The sequence below is a fragment of the Pieris rapae genome, chromosome 23 (assembly GCF_905147795.1).
Source record: "Pieris rapae chromosome 23, ilPieRapa1.1, whole genome shotgun sequence".
Taxonomy (NCBI): domain Eukaryota; kingdom Metazoa; phylum Arthropoda; class Insecta; order Lepidoptera; family Pieridae; genus Pieris; species Pieris rapae.
In genome coordinates, this window is record NC_059531.1 from 1,851,878 (window position 1) to 1,874,465 (window position 22,588).

Below are 22,588 nucleotides of genomic sequence, written 5' to 3' on the forward strand. Positions count from 1 at the left end.
GACGACGGCCCGCAAAACTAATTTTATAAATAGCAATACTAAACGCCAACATTGCATGTCAACTAAATTGTCAACTTTATTCTTTTTTGACACATTTTACAATAGAAATTCATGATAGCGGATTTATTCGTTTTCTCAATTCGATATCGTTTTTATTAAATTTCTTAAATTATTAATATAAAAGGGATGAATATTTTAGAAAAACAAACAATATGGCTTTAAAAAAGGTTAAAGGTAACTTTGAAAGGATGTTTGATAAAAATCTCACGGATTTAGTGCGTGGGATCCGAAATAACAAAGATAATGAGGTAAATGACTTGTTTCTGAATTTAAAATTTATATCTTTATAGTGGTTAGTTATTTGGCCATATACCATACATATCATACGATGCTTTTAGGCAAAATATATAGCACAATGTATGGAAGAAATCAAGGTGGAATTACGACAAGATAATATAGGAGTGAAAGCGAATGCCGTCGCGAAACTAACATATGTAAGTATAATATAAATATTTTGTTTTAAACATAACTAAGTGTGCGTAATACTACGTTTTACGATAAATTTAAGGACGTTTCTGCCCTACTCTGAAAATAATTGTGTGTTTATTAGGAAAACATAATTATAAATATTTATTTAATTATGACTGAACAGAAGAGCAGTGTTGGCCTAGTGGCTTCAGCGTGCGTACTCTCATACCGGAGGTCGTAGGTTCGATCCCCGGCTGTGCACCAATGGAGTTTCTTTCTATGTGCGTATTTAACATTTGCTCGAACGGTGAAGGTAAACATCGTGAGAAAACTGACATGTGTTAGACCCAAAAAGTTGAGGCGTGTGTCAGGCACTGGAGGCTGATCACCTACTTGTATATTAGATTTAAAAATGATCATGAAACAGATTTAGAAATCTGAGGCCAAGTCCTAAAGAGGTTGTAGCACCACTGCATTATTTTTTATGACTGAACAGAAAAGTTGCAAGAAAATTTTCTATATTTATCACACTATATAAATTTGTTCTCTTTCAGCTCCAAATGCTTGGATATGATATATCTTGGGCAATTTTTAATATTATAGAAGTTATGAGTTCAAATAAGTTTACTTTCAAAAGGATTGGGTATTTAGCTGCTAGTCAATCATTCCATGCAGATTCTGAGTTACTTATGTTAACTACTAATATGATAAGAAAAGATCTGAATGCTCAAAATCAATATGAAGCTGGACTTGCTTTAAGTGGGCTAAGTTGTTTTATTTCTCATGACTTGGCAAGAGATTTAGCTAATGACATCATGACACTGGTAAGCTCTCATATAATTGTCGATAATAATAACATACATGATAACAAAACACAGTCAAATATAAAATTAATCCCTGTATGAAATATATGTGTGTAAAAGTTCCCTTTATATGATAATATAGTTTTATAATATAATATATAATTATATTTCTATTTGAAGAATCAAGTTATTTTCACACTCATATTCACTTTCATTTGTTTGTGGTTATATATCACCTGCTCAGTTTAAAAGCTTTATGTTATATGTCATTGTTAAATTATTTTAATGTTATATAATTAAGGATATATATATAATAATTACTCTTATGTAAATCAGGTAACCAAAATAGTTCTCATCACTATTTGAATATCATTAATGTTATTAGCATGTTACATTTGATTGGTTGTGTATGATAATTTAAGTCAATGAGATAATCAAATTATGTATTCATTTAAAATTTGTTTACAGATGAGTTCAACTAAGCCTTACCTAAGAATGAAAGCAGTGTTGATGATGTATAAGGTATTTTTAAGGTATCCAGAAGCACTAAGGCCGGCATTCCCTAAACTTAAGGAGAAATTAGAAGATCCAGATCCTGGTAATTCTTTTTTAAATATAAATAGGATGTTATGATAGCAAAGAGTGGATATTTTATTAATATTTTTTGTCAGATTTTAATAATTTGAAATAAATCTCCCATAGTCCTTGGGACTCAATAATGTAGCTTTATCAATGATTGGATATATTGATGATATATTGGATATTTGCAACATTAATGGTGATAAATATTTAATGTATATTTATTTTTTTGATGTTCAGAAGTATACTTTATAATACCTACATGAATAAATGATTATTGAATTTGTATAGCACAAAACCAACTCAGCTTAATGAAGTTTTTGTGTTTTATAAATACAGCGAGCTATTTAGTCTGTTTATGATTTATATGGAGGTATTTGGCTGTGAAGTCATTATTTATCTGGCTTGTTAATCGTGTAGTATGGGTACACCATTAACTTTAGTAGTCCCAAAGAAAATATAGTGTTTGTTATAAATGCAAGCTTAGATGAATAAAGGCTCTATATTATTTGTAATTCTTATCATTACAAATAATATATAGCCGATACCTATTCAGTTATTTTGGCTTATCTCTATTGATATTGGTAGTTTGCACGTGATATATATATGTATTATACACCAGTGCTATTATATATTCGCTTATAAATGCAATGGTATTGTTATATTTTGCTTTCCCAACCAATGAGGCGATAGTGCAGAATGCATGTTGTCACTTACAGTCAGTATATATAAATAAATTTCTATTACAGGTGTACAGTCGGCAGCAGTGAATGTAGTGTGTGAATTAGCAAGAAAGAATCCTAAAAATTATCTATCTTTAGCTCCAGTGTTCTTCAAACTGATGACAACGTCTACTAATAATTGGATGTTGATAAAGATTATCAAATTGGTATGTTTAATCTAGCAACAGAATTCATAATATTTACATGTAATGTTTTTACATTCTCTCTCTCTCTCTCTTCATCTTTTGATTATGTTGATATTGACTGTGGCAATACAAGGAATTCAAATTTTTTAAGTTTCAGTTATTTTTATTATAGCAACACAGATCTGTCACTTTAACAGATTAATTAATATTTCAATTGAAATTAAATTATAGACACAACATTTTTGATAGAATAACACCTGTTCTCATATAGTATATTTTTGGGAAGAAATTAGTTCAAAATAACTAATATTGTAAGTATTAACTTGCGAATTTTTCAGTTTGGTTTAATGACACATTATGAGCCAGATATTGGGAGAAAAATAACACAAAGCCTCATTGATCTTATTTGCAGGTACAAATTAACGCTAGCATTCACACAGAACAGCTATTTTCAGATCATTTTCATTACACAACAGTCGTACAAGGATCTTTTGGCAGAGACAATATAACCTAACCAAAAATTTTTTCTTAATCTGTGCCAAAATAAACTTGTAGCACTGTCAATCGGAAGGAACACAATTGGCATGTGAATTTTTTTTTGCTGGCAACACCGAAACCAAAGAGGATAGAGGACTACAGACTCATAAAGCTCTCTCATAAGCTAGTCTTAGTGACATTGTATTTGTTACAGTTTGGTGCCTTGACCCCATTAGAGCCTCGACTTGGCAAGAAACTGATAGAACCATTAACTAATTTAATTCATAGGTGAGTCGATAACGATGATCCTTGATACTTTGGTCTCTATGGGGTGAAGGGAATTTAGAGGTGGCTTTTCAAATAGCTTCTATCGCTTATCTCTCTTACTTATAAAAAGTATTCTATAATTTTTGTATATCCATATTTCTTAACAGTAGGAATTAATTGCAAGCTTACTTCAATAGCTCTTCATTATTATGGCTTTTGTACTCGTGAGGTAAACCTCTGACCTCTTAGCTTTTAGTATCGTGTTTAGGTTAGGCGTAGTTTATAGTTAAGCGTTTATAAGTAAGGGAGTTTAGTTATGCTTATAAATCGATTTTTATTCTGTGGTTAAAGGTATTTCTACACAATTGCACTTATCACGAAACATCATTCAAATATGAGACAAGCTAGACTATTGCAATTCATGTCATTAACAATAAATATCACTGTTATAAGCTATATATAGCTATTTATATACGGCTCTCATCTCCAAGGTCGTTGGTTCCACCTCTGCACCAATGTGCACCGATATCTGACACTTGTATGGTGAAGGAATACTTCATGAAGAAATTCATGGTTTAGACCCAAAGACGTGATAGGAGGCTGATAGAAAACTAATGATTGGTTTTTTAAATGTATTTGTAGCCCGGTTTTTATATTCAAAATACGACACGTAGTAATTAAGACTGGTGGAAGATATGAATGAAAGAATGCGGTTTTTTTTATTTATTGAAGTTTGACATTTGACAGATGACAGTTGACTCTCGATTTGTTTTTTTCCGTTAAAATGAATAGTAGATTCCGTCAATACAAATTTGATTCTTGTCGTAATTCCATTAATTCACAAAAAAAATATTTTTCTGTATTATGTATATTTCGTGTCGGTCTATGACGTAACAGTGCTGTCAAAATAAAAAGGTGATATATGACAGCCTCGTCAAATTCCACGGCGTTTCTTTCTGTACTATTTCTATTATAGAATTACTTTTGGTATGTTGAGAATTCAATATCTGAAGCCTGAGACAAAATCCTGAAAAAAAAAAATAAACAATTACTTACACAAAAAAATATAGCCAAAGATGGAATAAACAAGGGTTAAAACATTTACAAAAGGAAAAACCAATAAAAATATTCAATACGTTTAACTAATTAATACCTAGTGTCGTGTGATGATGTAAAGTGAGGGTATGTCTACAAATTAACTAGACACAAAAACGTGAAAAATAAAGGTCCTAAAAATATGAGCGATGGCTGATTTGATTCAGAATCACCTCTAGATAAATGTTTTTGGTGCAGGTTAAAAATTGCAATTGTTATTAACAAAATAAGATGAAAAAAAATGATATTTAGGTTTCCGTTAATAACTCGAAAAATATTAACATTTAAGCAATCTATTTTTCACGTTTTTGAACTTGTTGACTAGACTGACTTTGATAGTAATAATTCTATAGACCTTATTATTATAATAAATTTATAACCTCTGTGACATATTGGTAGCTGATACCATCGCCATTGTTTCGACATATATTAATTATTAATTATTAATTATTATTGTTAATGTTTAAGGGAGAAAAATAAATCAATTATTATTATTATATATTATTGTATATATATATATGTTTTAGTACGTCGGCTATGTCGTTATTATACGAATGCATCAACACGGTGATAGCAGTGCTGATAAGCATCAGTAGTGGAATGCCAGGGCATACTGCATCAGTTCAGCTGTGTGTGCAGAAATTAAGAATACTCATTGAGGATAGCGATCAGAATTGTAAGTATAAAAAAAAATGGGACTGAGAAAAGATAGAAAATGGTTATACAAAAATCATTTTTTTTTTAATTTTTAATCAGAAAAGATAGAAAATGGTCATACAAAAACCAATTTTTTATTTTATTTTAACACTGAAAAGAAAGAACACAATCATACAAAAACAATATTTTTGTTTATTTTAACCAGAAAGGAAAGGAAAATAATGCTCATACAAAAATATATATTTTTTAATTTTTAATCAGAAAAGAAAGAAAACAGTCGTACAAAAACAAAATATTTTTTATTTTAACTCGTGAAAGAAAAAAACGTACACAATTTCTCAAATTTATTTTGACTGAATAATTGAAAAACAGAATGTCATACCCGTGGTTGTCAAAATTCCTTTAACGTACATTTGGTATAATCATTTATTTATTTAATTATATATCATATAAATGTATTTACGTAAAATATATAAATAGAACAATAAACCAAAAATAAAATAGTCTTATTAAATATAAAAAGTAATTAATATAAACCTGTTATATCAGGCTATGCCCTCAATGCCACATCTAGTAATAAATCCAATCCGAACATCTATGTTTTTGCTTGGTTGACCGTCGAGTTTTTTATGTCTATGTACCTACATTTTTGTTGCTGTTTTTGTTTTGTAAATTTTATGGAACCAGCTGCCGACTGAAGTATTTCCGAACTAATTCGACTTAGGGTCCTTCAATAAAAGAGCGTACCAATTCTTAAAAGGCCGGCAACGCACTCGCGAGCCCTCTGGCATTGAGTGTCCATGGGAGGCGGTATCACTTAACATCAGGCGAGCCCGTTTGCCCCCTGTTCTATAAAAAAAATTATATATACGTACCTACATCTGTGCGTTCTAATAATAAATATTAATCTTATGTTTTCTCAGTAAGCGAATTTTTTGTACATAATTCATATGAGAAATTAAGTTATTCTAACCTTAGCCTTATGCCTAAAACGACACTAATATATTTAAATTTTCAGTGAAATATTTGGGCCTATTGGCTATGTCGAGGATACTAAAATCTCATCCGAAGTCGGTGCACGCTCACAAAGATCTAGTATTGGCCTGCCTAGATGATAAGGACGAGTCTATAAGACTTAGGGCTTTGGGACTGTTATATGGAATGGTAAGATTTTCTTTCATGGTAATTTGTTTATTATAAAAATATTTTTTTTAAACTTCTTTAGGCGCATTAGTGTAAAATTTTGACGGATCGTCACGAAGATGTGCAACGTTTTTGGGAAGAAAAGGGAGAGAGCGATAGGGATTGATTGAGAGAGAGCGAGAAAGGGAGATGGAGAAAAAATACACGCTATTGGTTGATGTATTCGTTTAGTAGTTACATATTAGAATTTTAGATAGAAATTCTGTCTCATAAAGACTTGAGGAATAAACGCATATTTTTTTATTTATTTATATTATCGTTAGCACGTATACAGTGTGAATATAGATATACAAATACATGAAGTGGTCATATATTATTAATAATTTTTTAAATTATATATATAAAAAAGGGTTTAGTTGAAAAGAACTAAGATTCCCAGTGTCTTGGTAGTCTTGTCTTTTTAATATGTTAAAAGCAACGCAATAATTTCTAAATACCGGGTCACGGCGATAATTTTTTTGCAAAAAGGCTAAATAAGAAAATATTCAAAATCATTTAGGTAACACAATGTACACTTTTACAGGAATACATATTAAATGCTTCTAATTTTTTATTTTACGAAATGTTTGTAAAGAGCTGCAACCATTACACCATGTTTGACGTGACTTTAAGTACTTAATAGTTAAAAGATAATAAAACAAATATTTGTCCTCTATTAGTAGTAGACATGGATAGGAGCACACACTTACATACTCGTGAGAACAACACACAAATACATAGTCGAAATAACTAACACCACCACATACCCGAATTCAAGTACGACCTATCACGTAGCACCCGTTTACGAGTATGACGCATGGTCATCCATCGGCCCCCTTGCTATATTTTAGGGAGAGAGACAACCTGGCGCATGGACAATGGCAACGCCCTTTTAATACGTCCAAATACTGATAAATCACAATCGAACGATTCGTTTTACGTGTTTTGTATCCATTTCCAAGTCATACCAAGGCACTGGTGAACTAAAATGTTACCCCCTCCTAGGTATCGAAGAAGATTCTAATGGAAATTGTGAAGAAATTAATGGCCCATATTTCATACGTCAAAATACTGATAAATCTCTATATTAATAAATCTGTTTTGTGTCGATTTCCAAGTCATACCAAGGCACTGGTGAACTGAAATTTTAACCCCCTCCAGGTATCGAAGAAGAATCTAATGGAAATTGTGAAGAAATTAACGGCCCATATTTCATACGTCAAAATACTGATAAATCTCTATATTAATAAATCTGTTTTGTGTCGATTTCCAAGTCATACCAAGGCACTGGTGAACTAAAATGTTACCCCCTCCAAGTATCGAAGAAGAATCTAATGGAAATTGTGAAGAAATTAATGGCCTATATTTCATACGTCAAAATACTGATAAATCACAATCGAACGATTCGTTTTACGTGTTTTGTATCAATTTCCAAGTCATACCGAGGCTCTGCTGAACTAACATTTTACCCCCCTTCAGGTATCGAAGAAGAATCTGATGGAAATTGTGAAGAAATTAACGGCCCATATTTCATACGTCAAAATACTGATAAATCACAATCGAACGATTCGTTTTACGTGTTTTGTATCCATTTCCCAGTCATACCAAAACACTGGTGAACTAAAATTTTACCCCCCTTCAGGTATCGAAGAAGAATCTAATGGAAATTGTGAAGAAATTAATGGCCCATATGGAACGAGCGGAGGGGACGCTGTACCGGGACGAATTGTTGACACGAATGATAGAGATATGTGCGCAGAATAATTACCAACACGTCGTTGACTTTGAGTGGTACGTCACAGTACTCGCTGAACTCACGGAGATGGAGACCAGCTCGAAACATGGTAAGAAGTCGACCCAATTATTATCTTGACAATTTAGATATTAATATAGAAACCTCGCCTCGCATATGAAAAATGTTTTTGAAGTTCTTCTTTTGGTGCGATGGAGAAAAATGATGAGAGTGAATTTTTACACCAACACCTAAATTCGACATTGTAAAGTTAGGTCTAGGTGGCATGGAAATCGATAACTATGTTCAAGTTGTATATTCTAGTATTTTAATATTTAGAACACGTGTTTCGTAACAGTACAATTAAACAGTTGAATAAATAAACATTATTTTGGTGTTTTTTAATCAATTTAATATACGACGGTGATAGTATTTACTAATAATTTATTTAAGTTAATCTTTTGATTAATTTTTATAATTTATCGTTAATCACTACTGCATTTTAGTTATTTCTTTTCCATACGCCAAATAAGTATAACTTCTAACGCGTGTACATAAGTACATAGGTACTCTTTTTTTTCTTCTGAAATGGCAACATTTGAAATGTCATTGTCATCTGTCAAAGTGATGTCGATTCGATTGTTTAGTCTAATTGTTATAGTGTTTTGCGTAAACCCAAAAAAAAATGTAAAAAGCCAGTTAAAGTTATTTAACATTTATAAAAAAAAATTTATATCGACGTTTTTTCGGAAAGTTTGAAGGGAATGGACTTTATGAGTAATTGGTCATTTTACGTGATGGATACTGAAAAAAAGAGCGTTTTTTATGATTAATCATACCTTTAGTGGTTACGAACGCAAATACGTAACATTTTTGGTTCTTTATAGGATGCATGATAGCATCCCAGTTGACAGAGGTGGGCGCGCGCGTGGCCGACGTGCGTGCGTTCGCAGCGCGCGAATGCAGTGCTATGTGCGCTCGCTCAGCGGCCACGCCCCCCGGCCCCGCCTCTAGGGAGGTTCTATATGCGGCCGCATATGTTCTCTCTGAATATTGCACGTGAGTTCTACTTATATTAAAGGATGATATGGTTTTAATAAGATACTGACTAATGATGATAATATTTTGTGATCAGTGTAGCCCTAATCCCTGAGGTCGTAGGTTTGAATCCGGCTGTGCACCGATAGTTTTTCCTTCTGAGGAATGGAGATTACTTAGAAAGTATTGGCAAATTTCTACATTAAGTCGTTTTTTTCATTTTCTAAAAATTTTAAGTGTTACCTAGGTAGCTTCGGTTGTTCTCCCTGACTGTGATATATATTTTATTTATTTATTTATTTATTGACACTTCGTTGCTAGAAAGAAACACAAATAACACAATATATATAAAAATTACAAGGGATGCAACGGGTGGCCTTATCGCTAACAAGCGATCTCTTCCAGGCAACCCTAGTAAAAAAAAAATAAAAAAATGATGATTGCAAGAAGTGCATAACCAGAAGTTATATAAAAAACAAAATAATATTAATCTATAGAACCTTAATCTAGAGAAAATGAAAAAAAAACAATATTAATAACTAACTAAAACTAAAAATTGGTTGCCTGTAAAGTCGGTATACGGGCGAAAGTTTTACGTGACAACGACTTTGAGTGGTAAAATAATTTTAATGTGAATATTCATTCGTATAGTAGGAAGAAGGATGAAATAATAGTAACAATTTAAAACATTTATTTATACAAAGAATTATATTTAAAACATTAATTTATACAAAGAATCTCGCACTGAATTTCATATTAACAAAATTTCATTTTTACCTTTACACATACATACGTATTTATATACAAATATACATACAATAACTTGCAATACATTTGCGTACAATGAAACAGCGTTTACTACAACTTAATAATTATTATTTATTATTAATTTTGACGCGTGCCTTTCACTTTTTATGTCTGTCTCTCTCGCTCTTAGGCGGGCTAACCATGCCCGAGTGGAAGGGACGCGTGCCTCTCACTCGCTCTCATTGTGAGCGCATAACGTGAGCGGAGCGTAACGCAGTTTCTTGAAGTGTCACCCGGCAAACCAATTTATAAGACGTTGTCACGTCAAAAAGCTAATATACCTGACTGTCTTTCATCATCATCATCATTTTTTTTAATAACAGTGAGGAATCGGTCATGCGCGAGTCGATATCGTCGGTGCTTGGATGCGCACGTACGGGCGGCGGGGCGATGCGTGCACGTGCCGTCTGCGTACACGCCGCCATCAAGCTCATTGCGAAACTGTTGTTGCTCTACGAGCAGAGAGGTGATCGGGATAGTGCTATCAATGTAAGTAATCCAGGACGCTCATATAGTTTTTTTTGCCTTTGGGGCCGTCCATAAATTACGTCATCGATTTTTTCCCGATTTTAGACCCCCCCTCTATAATCATCCTATCGTCATTTCTTACTGACCCCCCCCCTTCTCCCAAAATTGACGTCATTACTAGTTTCACAAAATAAAACATTGCAGATTAGAGAAAAATAGGGTATTATATGATCAAAACACTTGGTTATAGAATCACCTTTTATTATCTTTACTTTGATATAATATGCCTTCTTATTATTTTTAATTTTCTTTGGATAACTCCCACGGAGTTTCACCAATTCTTTTAAATTCTCTTTAAACAAAGGAAGGCGACTTTGTTTAAACAGCACCGATTTCTTTTATTATGAGTTATTTTAGTTAGAAATAATCTTTTTGTACGTGAAAAATAAACTTTAAGTAAATAAATAAGAATGACGTCAATTTCGAAACACCCCCCCCCCCCCATCAATCATTTTACCGTCATCCGCAGACCAAACCCCCCCCCCCCTAATTTAGAATGACGTAATTTATGTACGGCCCCTTTGGATATTTAATAGTGGAGATTACTAATCCATTCATCTGATAGTATTAAATTTAAAAAACAAATACATTTTAAAAAGGCCGGCAACACACTAGCGAGCCTTCTGTTCATAAGTGTCCAAGTCTGTCACTTATCATCATATCTCCTGCCCGTTTTACCTTTGTACTGTATAAAAAAAGAGAATAACTCAAAGTCAATATAAATAAACGAGTTTTAAACCGATAGTGTTGTTTTTCAGGTGATACAAGAAGCTATATCCAATCTGACGCCTCTGTTGTGTAGTGAGGATATGGAAGTACAAGAAAGGGCGCACAATGCTACGGCCCTATTAACATTATTAATGAAACGGATTGACCCAACGGCTGACTTAAATGAGATCGTCGATACGTTGGTGGAACATGACAGGTAATAAGTACAATAAGAAAACATGTAAGAGTAATGTTTCAGACAAAAATAGGTATTAAAAATTTTTGAGGGTAGACCCGAAAAATTACATGCGGGTAGTCTTTAAAATGTTATAAAAAAATTCTCTGTAACTAGAAAAATAGCTTTGAGCCGATTTCCAATGAGAAATAGCAATCGGAATCTATTTCAAATTAAGTCCGTTTTCCCCCTGTTCTATAAAAAAACCCATAAACACCTATTCTATACTAATTTAATTTTATTCATTATCTTACATTATATTTATATATTTTTATTTTAAATAATCAAAATAATCTATATAATAATATCTTAATGTAACAAATGTTTTTAATTACAAAAGAAAGAAAACTTTCTTGTCAGCATCAGAAACCAGCGATTAGGGTGCCAGCCTATTTTATTTGTGGCTCGTACAACGCCTTTTGTTTTCGATAAACTGTTTTTGTACCAGCTGCCGACTGAAGTATTTCCGAACCAATTCGACTTAGGGTCCTTCATAAAAGAGCGTACCAATTCTTAAAAATCCGACAACGCACTCGCGAGCCCTCTGGCATTGTCCATGGGCGGCGATATCACTTAACATCAGGTGAGCCTCCTGCCCGTTTGCCCCCTGTTCTATAAAAAAAATCTATTAAAAAAAACCCCCATCTCCCCTATACTCTTTCTTCGAACAATTGGATGTACCCAGGGTAGAGCCATCGGGAGTCGATGCCAGCTCATATATTTCTTTATTCCAGTAACGGTGTATCAAACGAAGTGGAGCTAAACGGCGAGACCGGGAACTTCAGCAATGGGCTGATAGAAGAGTTTGCGAGTTTATTCGAAGGAGAACTTAAGCCCGTCGCCCCCAAAGCGCAGAAGAAAGTGCCGATGCCTGCCGAGTAAGTTATATACACTATTGTACTGTAGAAGTTGACTAGGTACGTAGTTGTGATGACGTCATAGCGATGTACTAACTGCAAAAAAATTTCAAGTAATCTTTAAAAATAAGGCAAAATTTAAGATAGGATCAGGTGGGACATGGCATAAAAAAGTTTGGAAATCATCTAGAGGGAACATTCTGGAAGGTGCTGCAGAAGTCGACTAGACACGTCGCTGTGATGACGTCATAGCGATGTACTAAGTGCAAAACAATTTTAAGTAATCTTTAAAAAGAAAGCAAAATTTAAGAAAGACTCAGATGGGCATGGCTTGAAAAAGTTTGGAAATCTAGAAGGAACATTCTGGAAGGTGCTGCAGATGTTGACTAGGCACGTAGTTGTGATGACGTCATAGCGATGTACTAACTGCAATAAAATTTCAAGTAACATTTAAAAATAAGGCAAAATTTAAGATAGGATCAAATGGGGCATGGCTTGAAAAGTTTGGAAATCATCTAGAGGGAACATTCTGGAAGGTGCTGCAGATGTTGACTAGGCACGTAGTTGTGATGACGTCATAGCGATGTACTAACTGCAATAAAATTTCAAGTAACATTTAAAAATAAGGCAAAATTTAAGATAGGATCAAATGGGGCATGGCTTGAAAAGTTTGGAAATCATCTAGAGGGAACATTCTGGAAGGTGCTGCAGATGTTGACTAGGCACGTAGTTGTGATGACGTCATAGCGATGTACTAACTGCAATAAAATTTCAAGTAATCTTTAAAAATAAGGTAAAATTTAAGATAGGATCAGATGGGACATGGCATAAAAAAAGTTTGGAAATCATCTAGAGGAAACATTCTGGAAGGATTGTTGGCTCGAACAAGCTAGATCACACTTTAAAATCGATTTTTGTTTAGGTTTTTTGTAATTGTTTCTTTTTTTGTAATGTTTGTTTTGTTTAAAAATTGATTCGATCGATATTTATGAATGATAATAGACTTGTGATATACACAATACACATACATATACATGATGAGTTTTGATGAAGGCCATCCTGCCCCTTCATATTGAAGACTAGAGATAAGTCTGAGAATTGTGCCCAAGATCTTTTGATCGGAATGGTTTTGACAAATGTTTAAATAGATTTTTGTTTGTTTTTTTGTTTTGACACTTTATTGTATTCACTTAATTTCGCTGGTCGTGTCCACATGTTCTAGGGACGGCACCGCTTTTTTTTTGAAGTGAAACTTCTTTAGAATCGTTGTGATTTCAAACCGGATGCAACGGAAAAGCGACATTAAAAAGAGACAGAAACATTAATTCATATGATTTAACGTGGGAGAAAATGAGATAGATAAACTTCTTTAGAATCGTCGTGATTTCAAACCGGATGCAACGGAAAAGCGACAGTAAAAAGAGACAGAAACATTAATTCATATGATTTAACGTGGGAGAAAATGAGATAGATAAACTTCTTTAGAATCGTTGTGATTTCAAACCGGATGCAACGGAAAAGCGACAGTAAAAAGAGACAGAAACATTAATTCATATGATTTAACGTGGGAGAAAATGAGATAGATAAACTTCTTTAGAATCGTCGTGATTTCAAACCGGATGCAGCGGTAAAGAGAGACAGAAACATAAATTCATAAGATTTAACGTGGGAGAAAATGAGATAGGAGGCATTATACAGCCTCTCTTTACTGCCGCTTTTTTATTTGATCGAATTTCAAACTTTCGTTGTTTTAGTTTTTGCCAAACTAAAGATTTATATTAAACTTATAAATTAAAATGTATCATTAAAATATACTGTTTTTATAGAACACACACATTTAGTTAGTGGAAAATGATTAATTTATATTTGATTAATTATAAAAACTTTGCTTTTAAAGGTTTCACTTTTACCATGTGTGAATTGCACATATGTTTTTTTATATTTTCGTATGTAAGTTGATGTTGACATGTGTTTGTCCTAATTTTGTGGTCCAATAAAAAAAAAATGTGTAATTTATTACCTGACTTTCAGCCTGGACCTATCCCAATGGCTGTCACATGAGCGCTGGTCATCAGACAGTTCCAGCTCCGAAGACGAGTGCAGTGCAGTCTTCACCGTGCCACAGCCTGATGCAAGGCCCGTCACGCATCTAACGCAGGATGAACTGGAAATGGTAATATTTTTCATTGCTACTACTTTAAAAAAAAAATTAGAGCTGTCACGGGACGCCTGGCAGATGTGAAACATCGACATTATTTTGTAAAAGTAATATGCAGAAAAGAACAGACTGTGATAGGAAATAAACATGTTATAATGATAAAATAAAATATTACGATTTTTATTCCAGATAACGATGACTATTTGTTGAATAAACATTATTTTCATTAAATATTTTTAATGTGAAATTTACTACTGCATTTAGACTGTATATCATATAGTGTGGCGACGCGTCGCCACGGCATGCGTCGCCACGCCAGAAATCGGTTTTACGTGCGGCTATAGATGTTTCACATCAAAATTATGAGAGTACACATGTCCGAAGCGAAATTTCTGTGTAAATAAATTATTACTAAGGTAAAAGCCCCAATATATGAACGTGAACCAGTATATGATGTATATGTATATGTTTATTCACACTGTATACGTGCTAATGATAATATAAATAAATAAAAAAATCTGCATTTACTGTACAAGACGTCATGAGACAGAATTCCCATCTAAAGTTCTAATATGTAACTACTAAACAAATAGTGTGTATTTTTTCTCCATTTCCCTTACTCTCTATCTCAATCTTTCTGGCTAAAGTGAGATAGCTTTCTCCCACCTCTCGCTTCATTCGCTCTATCTCACTCTCTATCTCCATCTTTCTCACTTACTAGCTCCCTACTCTCGTTCCATGGCTAATTGACTTCATGCTCAATCGGTCTCAATCGCTCTCTCCCTTTTCTTCGAAAAAACGTTGCACATCTTCGTGACGTTTCATTAAAAAATTTTAAAGAAGTTTAAGAGGTATATACCTCTCATTATATTTAATTTTTTCTCTTTGATTATTGTTATTTTGTTTGTGTGTGTTTTTGTATGTATATGTCTATAATACCTTTATGAATTCGTCAAACGCACGAAGCCAATTATAATAATATAAATATTTCCGAACCAATTCGACTTGGGGCCTTCAAGAAAAGAGCGTACCAATTCTTAAAAAGCCGGCAACGCACTCGCGACCCCTCTGGCATTGTGAGTCCATGGGCGGCGGTATCACTTAACATCAGGTATCCTGCCCCCTTTTATAAAAAAAAAAACATTTGTGCAATTCACACATGGTAGAAGTGAAACCTTCAAAAACAAATATAAATTAATCATTTTCCACTATCTAAATGTGTGTGTTCTTTAAAAACAGTATATTTTAATTATACATTTTAATTTATAAGTTTAATATAAATCTTTAATTTGACAAAAACTAAAACAACGAAAGTTTGAAATTCGATCAAAAAAAAAGCGGCAGTAAATAGAGGCTGTATAATGCCTCCTATCTCATTTTCTCCCACGTTAAATCATATGATGAATTGATGTTTCTGTCTCTCTTTACCGCTGCATCCGGTTTGAAATCACGACGATTCGAAAGAAGTTTATCTATCTCATTTTCTCCCACGTTAAATCATATGAATTAATGTTTCTGTCTCTTTTTACTGTCGCTTTTTCGTTGCATCCGGTTTGAAATCACAACGATTCTAAAGAAGTTTCACTTCAAAAAGCGAATTAGATGGTAATTGATTGAATAATGTATATTTACTCCAGCTTCGCGAAGCCCGAAGACAGGAGCAAGCGAACAATCCCCATTATCTCAAAGATGACTCTCCGCGCTCGTACCAACAAGATGACATCCCAATCGCTGAGATCGCACTAGAAGTGCCCTTACAGGTGCAATGTGAGTATTATTTCGTTTTGCTATTTGACAGTATTCACCAGTGCAGTGTTGGCCTATTGGCAGGGTTAGAAGGTTCGATGGTGAACCCATGTGTGGACATTTGCTTCATCGTTAGAATTTTTTTGCTTTAAACCTATAAAGTTGACATGTGTCAGGCACAGGTGGCTGACATACGATTAGATTTTTGAGGCCCAGAGCTCAAATGTAGCGTCGCTGATTTGTTGAAAAACTTGAGGCATGTGGGTCAAATTTTTACGGTAACGTCATGAAATGCGCAGCGTTTTCTGGAAGGAAAGGGAGAGAGCGATTGAGGTTGATTGAGAGAGAGTGAGAAAGGGAGATCGAGAAGAAATACACGCTATTGGTTGATGTATTTAGTTACATTTTAGAACATAATAAAGCCTAGCTGGCTTAAATATAACGGATTAAAACATTTAACTAGTACTCGGTACGTAATATACGTACGCCTAGCAAAGTTTTAGCCATATGGAGCAAAAACAGCGATTTTAGACAAGTATTGTAGCCTTGTTTTTGGGTTTTTTGGACTAAAACTTCCATCCTATGTTATTGCTGTCATTTCTTATTCAAATGCCGCAAATTTATTTTCGCTAGAATTTGAAATGTATTATAAAATCTATTTGAATTGATTTTGAAGTCTTAAAACAAAACATGAAAAACATAAATCCTCAAAATAAAATATGCACGAATAAAACGTGGTAATTAAAAAATATATTATAATAAATATAAATCTTTTGTATGTTTGTACAAACTCCTTAACGGCTGGGCTGATTTTGATGAAATTTGTGCGTTAAAGTGGACTTTAGATTGATTTAAATTTACAAGTCGATTTTTTAGTACATATTTTACATATGTCGAATCCGTGATTAACATAATAAATCTTGCTTGTATAAAAATGCAAACAAAAACGATTATGTCGCTAGATGGCGTTGGATAAAATATTTGTTTACACAACCCAATTTAATATATTTTCAGCTAAACGATCTGACAAGTACTTAGTTTTGAGAGAGAGTTCCAAGAAGACAAAGAAAGAGAAGAGACAGACGAAGAAACGCAAGAGCAAGCAGAAACATACCACCGAATCTGACAGCGATGGTAAGTTTTAATTATTTTAAATAACATTTAAGAAAAACGTTTATTTTGGAACATAAGATCATCATGGTATCACTTATTAAAGGCCGAGAGGAAAAGCCGGCGTAAAAAACTCTCGGTACTCTATTAAGCAAATCATCAAACAATACTTATTTAAAATAAATATAGCAAATTAATTAGAAGCACTAGTTCCCTTTATCAACTAGATAATCGCTAATTTTATAGTAAGCCTTTTTATACAGCTTTTCTTTAATACATTTCTTAAATTTAGTAAAAGGCAAAAGAAAAGAGCTTCAGGGATTTTATTAAAGGTCTATTATATATATATATATATATATGAAAATATTATGTATGTATACAAAAATAATGATAAGACGTATACTAGAACAAAACATACACACAATGTTCATACTAGGAACAGGCTACAATTTCCTCGTACTAAACTATCTGAAGTTCTTCTCATTCGTTTCGCTCATGGCAGAGCGGTCGTGATCGCTCATGGCAGAGCGGTCGTGATCGCTCATGGCAGAGCGGTCGTGATCGCTTATGGCAGAGCGGTCGTGATCGCTATGTAGTAGAAGTAGAAGGCGCAGATGTGATGCGCTTCACGATGCTCCGCCATCGATGCCTATTGGAGGTCATCCTGCTGCACTGATTCAGTGTTTCTCCTACGGCGGACTTAATCTGATCAGTCCAGCATGTAGGTGACCTGACTGATCTAGCGCCTTCCACCTTCCCCTGGACGACGACGAATGTAAGGATGCGAGATTGTACTGTTGAAAATAGACGCTGCCTAACACCGAGTTCTTGAAGTATCGAGACGTTTGTACGAAACTCGGTCCACGATACCCCAAGCATTCTTCTCCAGCACCACATTTCGGGAGCGTCTATTTTCTGCCTTTCCACATCTCGCAAGGTCCACGTTTCGGCTGCGTACAGAAATATGGGGAATATGAGTGCCTTCACGAGCCTGGTCTTCGTGGCTTTTATATTTCTGTTTCCCCATATTTTCTGCATCTTGTCTATAGCCGTTCTCGTGATGTATCTGAAGTTAGTAATTAAGTAAGTTAGTTAGGAAAAGGGATACTCTTCTTTAATAAAATCCCAGACGCTCTTTTATCTCTGCTTTTTATTAAATTTAAGAAATGTATTAAAGAAAAGCTGTGTAAAAAGGCTTACTATAAAGTTAGCGATTATCTAGTTGATAAAAGGGCCTGGGACTAGTGCTGAGGTGGCTACTTCTTTTTTTATTTATTTATATATACATTCTAAAACTATGTGTATGCCTAAAAAATACAAGGAAATATGACATCATAAATTTAACACACACATACACATCAATTACATTAGAACTTAAGCTATATCAAAAGAAAAACTAAAGTAACGAAGGTATTTTATTTATTATTTATTTATTTATTCCAGTAAATTTTCCTATCTTAACAGTTACAACTAATGCGATAGAATTCCATTATATTACCCACACCAACTAACCTACATACAAACATTAAAAAATTAAATTTAAATTCCTAAATCTTATAACTAATAATAATAATTTAATGATATTGTAAAGATTTAAACTCAAAATCCTGTTTCAGATGGTGAGGCAGCCTTGTCCCGACGTCCAGAGGTGGAGACTGGGGGCGAACTCCCGGAGGGGGCTGCGCTCTCAGACGAAGACACCCAACCCACGGCATCCGACCCTCACCGGGCCTTGGATTTGGATCTTGATGTGTAAGGCTTTTTAACGGATTTAAACGGGAATTTATTACTAACAACTGTCGAATTTCATATGCAGCATCTAAAAAAGTATAATGTATGAAGTATTTAAAAGGTGTTTTAAAAAGATTTTCATTACGGTTATTCAAATTTTTATTGTCCCAATGAGTCAAGCGTCACATTACAATCGTTACGCTAACTCAATATTACGGTAAATCATAATTGTGTTGTAAAAACTTAAGTATGTTATTTAAAACTACCACTAGATGGCGTGTAACACGTTTGGTTGATAAGTGGATTCATTTTAGATGTCACTTTTTGACATCTTAGTTATTTTTGTAACCAATTCATTTACTTATACAATTTGTTTGATTCGTTGGTGCTAATATCGAAGATCCGCGGTTTTAATGCAACAAGCGCCATCTAGTGATAGGCAAGTAAATTATGCAACACATATCGCAGTTAAAGTTAAATAAAATTCGTTTATTATTTAAAAAATATTAGTAAATAATTATATTTTCAGCCCGCTACGCGATGAAGAGTTACTCGTTACGAGAGTGAAACAATACCCGGCGCCGGGAGAGAAAATCACATTAGAAAAAGCGAAGAAAGAGAAGAGAACAGAGAAGAAGAAGAGATCCAAACCCAAAACTGAGGATTTAATACCGATAACTGATGTAAATAATGCAACGGACAAGACTGATAAACACAAGACCAAGACCAAGAAAGATAAGGATTCCAAGAAGAAGAAATCTAAAAAAGGTATTTTTAATAATTTAAATTATTTTTTACGTGACATCTAATAGATAGATGAACGCCGGCTGCACGCACGAAAAAACATGACTCATTGTCCCGTTACGCTCATAGTGTCCCGATACGGTCATTGTACGCTTGCGCCGCATTAATTTTTTCCACTCGAAGGTGTAGGCAATCATTGTCTTTGGGCAGAGACAATTAAAACAAATTAACTACTACTACATTAATTTTAGTTTTTTTTAATAATTACACACAAATCTCAAACACATTTTGTTGAGAAATCTAACAAAAATTAAATTTGAATTATAAAACCTGACAGACAAATAAAAATATCGTCATACAATGCTGGAAAAGTCATTTAAGATGTCATTATTGATTGTCTTTGTCATCTGTCAAAGTGTGGTGTAGTGTTGTTTCGATTTATTTATTCTGTATTGATTGCGTATAACCGGAAACTACGTATTTAGAACTGGCCAGTTAGAAACATTGCTAATGAAAACTTTTTTGAAATTCAATTTTAGAACACTTTGGTAAACTAATGTTTATTGCATTCATTTGTCATTTGTTTTTGTGAATTGGCGGCAAATCTCAAAACTCTTGTTACACGTGAAAATAAGGCGAGAAAATTTTAACTGTGAAATGTAGTATTCGCAGGTCAAAAATACCATGCTTATACAAAAAAAAAACCGTAGCGACCTACAAACTTTTATGTTGGCCTCAGATTTATGTATGTTTCTTGATTTTTTGAACTCATGACATTAGGAATGGTACCTTAATGACGTCAATGAAATTCGAAAAAAAAGCTTTTTTGCCTTAAATCGTGTCTCTCTTAAATTTGAATTTCTTTTTAGGTAATACCGTCTTTACTCCATAGAATTTTTTCTCAGGAAGTTTTTTTTTATTTTTTTTTCATATGCGCCATTTTTTTTTATTTATTTAATTATAAGTTTATTCCATTTTTCCAGACAAACACGGAACAAAACTCGGTTACGAAGAAGCCTTAGGCATATCCACGCCAAGCAAGGAAGTTATTTAGTATTATTTATCCAGTGCAATTTTATAAAGCATTTCTAAATGTAAATAATATATTAATATCGGCAAATTTAAACAAATATTGTTTCTCAAATAAGTTTCATGAAGTTTGTTTGATAATGTTGTGTAAACTTAATAGTAAGACATATACGGAACATCGTAGACAGGGCTATGTGGGCGTATTTGGAACTTAACTGAAACGCGAATCGTACATTATATGTGTATATATAGTGCGGTCATTTTTAATTTTAAATCAAAACATTTATTTCAAATAAGACTATTAAAAAGCACTTTTGAAAGTAAACTTAGACCACTGAGCTCACAAACCCAAAACCTCCGAAGCAGAATAAAAAAAATATGATTTTTTTCTATATCTATCTATTTTTGATCGTTTCGTTAAGAGAGAAATATTAAAAAGTATACACTAGATTTTTTTTATATGCGAAACTAACTACGATAGTTTTGTCAGTGTTATGTCAATTTTGACAATTGACAATTCATAAAACTTCGTACATTAGTTTTCAGTTTAGTTCCAAAACGGGTTTCCTATACTTGATAGTATTAGGAACCGCTTGACCTATCAAAAAGTTTGTCAATTGTGAATTAATATATCTTTATATATATGTATATATTTACATTAAGAAATGCAACGGAGTCCACTATTTCTATTCGTATTTAGAATTATGTATAATCATGTACAGATAAGAAAGATTTATTAAAGCAATTCGTTTAATAAAGCTAATTTCTTCATGTTTCTTACTTGTTTTATTTATGTTCCTGCGTCATTGGGGTGCTTTTAATAATAGAGGATTTTATTTATATTAACAACTTGCTTCATAATTAAGTTTTAATTACTACAGCCTTGGCTTATATATCCGGCTCGAAGGACCAAAATTGTACTGTTTCTACGTCATCGGTGTGCTTTAAATAATAAAGTATTTTAGTTTTACTCTTTATCAACAACCCACTTTTAGCAAAATAATTACGCTAATTAATTAAATATTATGAAATGAATCTGGCTATACTCTCGGGGCGTAACTCTGACAATTAAGGAAATCGCCAAGCTTATAAAACTAAGGAAGCCTGCGTGAGTAAATATATATATATACAGTATTATTACCTAAGGTGTAAGTATGTTTCTAAATAACTAATTACAGCACACATCTGACTATATTGATCACAGCATAAACAGAAAAATACAAAAGATTACTTAAAAATACCAATTAAACATTTAAAAGAATGTAGGAATGAAAACAAAAGTTTTACTATAATCGTAGTCAGAAACATTGGTGTCTTGTTAAACATTATTTCTAGTGTCTATTGTTTTTGGTTTACATAAAAATATATAATAAAAATAATAATATTTAAAAATACATCAATTAATTTAATCACAGTATTGAATTGTTGTAAAGTTTTACCTGTGCAATGTTCTAAACATTACATCATTCTTAATCGCCTTTTTTTGATTATATGATAATCCATATACGGTTCCTGCAAGGAAGTTGCTATAAATAATAGAGTATATTAATTATTAATGTAATAAAATACAGTTATATGTTAATTACTGTGTAATGGCTGTGACAGCAACATAATATCCAGATCTCTAAAAACTATCAGGAAATGTCGAACAAAAAGGATATGCTACTAGAAAGACAAGCAAGAATAAAAATTAAATAAAAGACAAATTCAAATCATTTATTTCTAGTAGGCCTATGTAAAAGGCACTTTAGACAGTCATAATTACAAAT

At 33.1% G+C, this 22,588-nt stretch overlaps 1 protein-coding gene across 1 annotated transcript; it reads left to right on the forward strand.

The window, feature by feature from the left end:
- The first annotated feature begins 100 nt into the window (after nucleotides 1-100).
- On the forward strand, nucleotides 101-21,595 carry LOC110999428 (AP-3 complex subunit delta). Its single transcript, XM_022268465.2, has 19 exons — nucleotides 101-308; nucleotides 399-494; nucleotides 1,023-1,292; nucleotides 1,740-1,869; nucleotides 2,600-2,739; nucleotides 3,410-3,483; nucleotides 5,085-5,233; nucleotides 6,233-6,378; nucleotides 8,039-8,240; nucleotides 9,016-9,187; nucleotides 10,297-10,462; nucleotides 11,260-11,426; nucleotides 12,179-12,322; nucleotides 14,333-14,474; nucleotides 16,097-16,226; nucleotides 17,220-17,339; nucleotides 18,932-19,067; nucleotides 19,576-19,814; nucleotides 20,774-21,595. Exons 1-19 carry the CDS (start codon nucleotides 213-215, stop codon nucleotides 20,842-20,844), a joined length of 2,790 nt encoding a protein of 929 aa, XP_022124157.2. The 5' UTR covers nucleotides 101-212; the 3' UTR covers nucleotides 20,845-21,595.
- The last annotated feature ends 993 nt before the right edge of the window (nucleotides 21,596-22,588 follow it).

Bases quoted from the DNA above. Each gene is read 5' to 3' on its own strand.
- LOC110999428 (XM_022268465.2), top strand. From the start codon at position 213: ATGGCTTTAAAAAAGGTTAAAGGTAACTTTGAAAGGATGTTTGATAAA. The intron at 11,427-12,178 runs GTAATAAGTACA...TCTTTATTCCAG, and splicing joins ACGTTGGTGGAACATGACAG to TAACGGTGTATCAAACGAAG. The intron at 12,323-14,332 runs GTAAGTTATATA...CCTGACTTTCAG, and splicing joins AAAGTGCCGATGCCTGCCGA to CCTGGACCTATCCCAATGGC.